The 6,000-nt window shown below is 41.2% G+C and overlaps 1 protein-coding gene across 1 annotated transcript in view; it reads right to left on the reverse strand.

Annotated features, from left to right (window-relative positions):
• The window catches only part of LOC141087742 (multidrug and toxin extrusion protein 1-like), a 127,186-nt gene extending 123,073 nt beyond the window's left edge, over positions 1 to 4,113 (reverse strand). The window contains exon 1 of the mRNA XM_073573518.1: positions 3,870 to 4,113. Within this exon, the coding sequence (XP_073429619.1) occupies positions 3,870 to 3,971 (102 nt within the window). The 5' untranslated portion in view covers positions 3,972 to 4,113. The remainder of the gene's footprint in view (positions 1 to 3,869) is intronic.
• Positions 4,114 to 6,000: the final 1,887 nt, after the last annotated feature.

The following is a 6,000-nucleotide window of genomic DNA, read 5'->3' on the forward strand; positions in this document are numbered from 1 at the left end:
GGCAATGTTCGAAAAATCATGTGATGCTTCTCTAATTTGTGTAATTAGCAGCACCTGTAACTTACCTGTGGCACCTAACAGGTGTTGGCAATAACTAAATCACACTTGCAGCCAGTTGACATGGATTAAAGTTGACTCAACCTCTGTCCTGTGTCCTTGTGTGTACCACATTGAGCATGGAGAAAAGAAAGAAGACCAAAGAATTGTCTGAGGACTTGAGAAACCAAATTGTGAGGAAGCATGAGCAATCTCAAGGCTACAAGTCCATCTCCAAAGACCTGAATGTTCCTGTGTCTACCGTGCGCAGTGTCATCAAGAAGTTTAAAGCCCATGGCACTGTGGCTAACCTCCCTAGATGTGGTCGGAAAAGAAAAATTGACAAGAGATTTCAACGCAAGATTGTGCGGATGTTGGATAAAGAACCTCGACTAACATCCAAACAAGTTCAAGCTGCCCTACAGTCCAAGGGTACAACAGTGTCAACCCGTACTATCCGTCGGCGTCTGAATGAAAAGGGACTGTATGGTAGGAGACCCAGGAAGACCCCATTTCTTACCCCGAGACATAAAAAAGCCAGGCTGGAGTTTGCCAAAACTTACCTGAAAAAGCCTAAAATGTTTTGGAAGAATGTTCTCTGGTCAGATGAGACAAAAGTAGAGCTTTTTGGGCAAAGGCATCAACATAGAGTTTACAGGAGAAAAAAAAGAAGCATTCAAAGAAAAAAAAACACGGTCCCTACAGTCAAACATGGCGGAGGTTCCCTGATGTTTTGGGGTTGCTTTGCTGCCTCTGGCACTGGACTGCTTGACCGTGTGCATGGCATTATGAAGTCTGAAGACTACCAACAAATTTTGCAGCATAATGTAGGGCCCAGTGTGAGAAAGCTGGGTCTCCCTCAGAGGTCATGGGTCTTCCAGCAGGACAATGACCCAAAACACACTTCAAAAAGCACTAGAAAATGGTTTGAGAGAAAGCACTGGAGACTTCTAAGGTGGCCAGCAATGAGTCCAGACCTGAATCCCATAGAACACCTGTGGAGAGATCTAAAAATGGCAGTTTGGCGAAGGCACCCTTCTAATATCAGGGACCTGGAGTAGTTTGTCAAAGAAGAATGGTCTAAAATTCCAGCAGAGCATTGTAAGAAACTCATTGATAGTTACCGGAAGTAGTTGGTCGCAGTTATTTTGGCTAAAGGTTGTGCAACCAAGTATTAGGCTGAGGGTGCCAATACTTTTGTCTGGCACATTTTTGGAGTTTTGTGTGAAATGATTAATGTTTTGCTTCATTCTCTTTTGTGTTTTTTCATTTAAGACAAATTAAATGAAGATAATAATACCAAAGAATTTGTGTTTGCAATCATTTTCAGGAAGAAACTGTGTATTATCTGACAAAATTGCAAGGGTGTCAATACTTTTGGCCACAACTGTATATATTCCCAACAGAAAATTCTATTATAAGCCTCGTTTTCAATATAGCAGGTATCTTTATTATATCTCCCTAATTATCACTGATTCAACACCTCCTGTGGGGTTCCAATATTTATGATCGCTTTTCTCTTGGCCTCACAAAGGTTCTGCCATCAGCTACTCTGGACTGTCGTGAATTTACAGTATCCTACCATAATAGGAATCCATCAGTTCTTCGGGATTTTTTTCCCCTACATTAATACACAATATCCCATTACTATAGGGAGCTGGACAGCTCACCTATAATCTACTGTAAACAGGGATTTTGTTATACCTTATGTCTCTTTCTCTTGTGGATAACCCCATTTTTTTCCACACGGATATTGATATATATTGCATTTTAATAGGGTCCTAAGCTTGACCTTCATATTACCACAACAATTTTAAGCAGTCGAGTAGGTTCATTCTTTTTTCCTTGTTTTTTCCAGTCTTCCCATCTGGTTCTCCACATGATTAAATTCTTCATTGTACTCCTCTTGTAATGATTTTTCATCGTGTTAATGTATTTTAATTATCACGTCTTATATGATGCAATTTTTCGTATGTTTGGAATGGGACATATTGATTATATGTCTGTATTTATTTTGTTTTTTTTGGTCGCAGACTGATGAAGGCCATGTAGGCCGAAACGTTTGCAGACTGCGCAAATAAAAATGATCTTCTACTTACGCCTGAAGTTGAGTGCCAAGTTATTCTTTATTATTGGATTTTGATTTGGGTAACCTACTTGTGCACCCTACAGTAGTGCCATGCTATATAATACACAAAAAGTGCCGGGAGTGGTCTGTGACCGCTCCGGGCATTTAGTGCCGGGTGTCATCTGTCAGAATCAGCGCGGGCGATCACGCAGATGTAATAATCTGTCCCTGGTCAAATAGGCCCAGGGCACAAGGACGGATTATGATGTCAGAAAGTGGTTAATTTATGCATATAGATCAGTGGCTTTATTAAGTCCTCCAGTGTATGACGTCTCCCGCCTTGCAGGCAGGGTAAAATGTGTAGTATAGAGTTGCCCTTTAGTGACACATGGCGGCACTTTTAGACTGCTGAGGCCTCAACCATGTTGAAACAACCATGTCACAGTTGTGTCCCACAGCATTTAAGGTCCTAGCTTAAGAAAAATGTAAGCACTGTCTTAAGATGTCTTTACTCAACTAAATTTAAACCAACATACCTCTTACACGGACGTGGGAAGTTATAGAAACCAGTATAACCTAGTCTGAGTCTCTACATAAGTAACATAGCCTTGGGAGCAATAGTTTGATAGAAATAAAGAGGAAGATCAGCATGTTCCCTGTCTCCAACCCATACATACATGATCTCAATTGTAAAGTCTTGTGGAATATGTTGGTGCTTCATAAATAAAATTATTATTATTAATATTATTATGACTGAGACATGCTAAGGGAAATTTACTAAGCAAAATGTACCAAATTTTAGTTACAAAAAGACTTGCTAAAACATTATATTTAGGCTATGTGCACACGGTGTTGAAACTGCTGAGGAATTTTCCCTGCAGTTTTTGCTAAATCTGCAGGTAAAATGACCTGCGTTTTACCTGCGGATTTACTGCAGTTTTTGTGCGGTTTTCCCCTGCAATTTTCCACCTGCACATTTCTAGACTGGAGCAAATCCGCATAAAAGTAGTGACATGCTGCAGTTTTAAATTCACAGCAAATCTGCGCGGAAAAATCCGCAGCCTGCGCACTGCGGATTTTGATTTACATTGCCTTTAATGGTACTGTACATCACATGCAGTTCTGCTGCAGATCCGCAGGGCCAAATCCGCAGCAGAATCCGCACCGTGTGCACACAGCCCGATGTACCGGTTTAATGTAAAGTGCTTCTTTTAATCTTTAAACAGGACTTTTACAAATTTTGCCTTCAATTGTCTCTTAGAACAGTATATCAAAGTGCACTGCAGTTAAAAATACAGTGTATTGACAAAAAATATGTACTGGGAATGCATAATGGTAGTAGATTGTAAATCCTCCTAGTTAAAACCTACAGAAGGTTGAGTTTAATTCAACCTATAGCTTGGCTCCTTGAGATTTCAAGGTCACCAAATATTTAAAGTAATTATTTATTTCTACATTACTGCAGACATCTCATCCAATAAATCCTCCAATGACCCAGATAGTAGGGTTCATAAGCATAACCTATGGAATGTCCAGGACGAGGGTCATCATGTAGGCCTCTGCTAGCCATGCACAGATGATTTGGTTGATTATCGCAAAAGTAGTATGCAAATTATTATCCTCTGTACTGATAAGGGGCATATTACTTAGTATACTACTATTCACTTATAATTACACAAAGTCATATTCAAATTATAACTGTAAAGAAAACTACACTTATGACCATATTGAAGAGATCGCCAAGAAGTTCTATGTAGTAACTTACCAAGGGTCCTGTATACCAAAGCAGAATCCTAAATTCATGCACATTTTCATGGTATATTTCCTTGATCCTGTGCAAGATGTGAGCACAGCAACCTCTTGGCATGTCGACAAATTAGATCTCCTAGGTATCAATATCTTCGTCCAATGAGCGTCTAGTATTTTCTCATAGTAAATGGTTCGGTCATGATCATGGCTGCTAATGTTCCATCAGAGTCTCCTAACGTCCGACACTAAAAGAACGATACAACAAATGACAATGAGAACGCTTTGGGGTTAAAGGCAGGGAGGATCTGCAAGTTTCTGTCACCAGACTGGTTTATCTGTCTTTTTTAATGTGATCTTCAAAGAATCAATGTCACAATTTGGCTGAGGGGTGCCTTAATAAAATTCGATGAGCAGCAAGGCTAGTGCCAATATAGAAAGATACAAATAAAATTAATCTACTTTATTTCAAATTCTTAAAAAGGAAATATATCCTGACAAAAGTGCACATAACAGAAAAAGACAAACAAACATATACAGACTATCAGATTTGCACTTTTCAGATAGTCAGAAAATGAACCCCAAGGGTCTTTTCTCACATATTGTAATCAATGTGAGAGCATCTATCAAGTATTAGGGGACAACATAAACCGTCCCTCTATAGTAAGCTCTCAATTCAATAAACCAATCGAGCCATATATATCCTTCCTCATAATCATAGGAGTGAATACTTCGTAGTCTATGGTATAGCACTGGCTCAATCAGAGCACCAAACACAATACATTTCCTTATACAAAAAGGACTCAGTTCCATAGACACTATAGCAGCAATGACAGTAACTTATATATTTGAAAGTGGCATATCCTGCAAACTGAGGTACATTTATATAGAACCCCTTCCCATTCAGGGATATGCAAGATCAATGAATACCTCCTTACACATAGAAGTTTGCACTCATGGCATATAAAAAGGGAGGATCTCACCCATGTTACTCAGTAATGGGCTCCTCCATACAGTACATCTCCCGTCTCCCGACGCGTTTCACTGTTAGCCATATCATCAGGGGAGTTGATATGATGTAGGTAAATGCCTTCTTATCATAGAATTGCCATCAAAGAGGCTGCTTATCCATTTGTCTTTATATTACGCGCCACCTTACATACATCCTATCTACACATGTGAAGTGAATAATTAGTGCTGACAACTTCCTGTCATAGCGAGCCACCTGGTTCACCCATCACGCCGGCGCAAACCGAAGCGGCATCACATACACCCTGGTATACCCACTGCGCAGGCGCAGGTCATAACAGCGTTGCTGTGGTTACATAGACGCGCCCTATCTGGAACTTTAGTGCACCACCTGCGCAGGCGCCGATCATAGCGGTGTCATTGATCTCAATAGGAAGACTGCGCAGGCGCATCCCATCTGCCACACAAACTTAGGGGACATATCGAGTCGCCCGGTGTACCCATCACGCAGGCATAGATCAAAGCGGCGTCACATATCACCTGGTACACCCACTGTGCAGGAGCCGGTCATAGCAGCGTTACCATGGTTTCATAGACGCACCCCATATAGAAACTTGGCATCCATTGCGCAGGCGCCTGTCAAAACCCTGATATTCACTGCGCAGGCGCAGGTCATGATTTCATTGAAGCGCCCCATATATAAACTTGGTATCCACTGTGCCAGTTAGGACCCTGGTCTCCACTGCGCAGGCGCAGATCAGAACGGCGTCATTGATCTCTAGAGGGGACTGCGCAGGTGCATGACATCTTCCAAACAATAGCTACCTCTGTACACTGTCTGTGGAACTGCTGCGGATCCGCAGCAGAATCCGCAGCGTGTGCACATACCCTAAAGGTACGTCTGTTCTTCTAATAAATATGTTGCAATAAATTTTTTTAATGGAATCTGTAAGCAGAATTGACATGTAGTACTTTCAAAGGCAAGTCCAGCAATACCTTTACACGGCCAGTCCTTTCATCTGCTACTGAAAAATCAGTGTTTGAATTAATATGCACATGAGAGTATAGATTTGCAGCCTTTATCACTTCAGCTCTATTTCCCACCCCTTGCTGCTTCACTGACCGCTTCAATGCTGTGAGACTTTAGACAAAGGAGCTGTCAGTCAAGCAGGAGGAGGCAG

The sequence above is a fragment of the Dendrobates tinctorius genome, unplaced genomic scaffold (assembly GCF_039654945.1).
Source record: "Dendrobates tinctorius isolate UK_male_01 unplaced genomic scaffold, ASM3965494v1 ptg000007l, whole genome shotgun sequence".
Taxonomy (NCBI): Eukaryota; Metazoa; Chordata; class Amphibia; order Anura; family Dendrobatidae; genus Dendrobates; species Dendrobates tinctorius.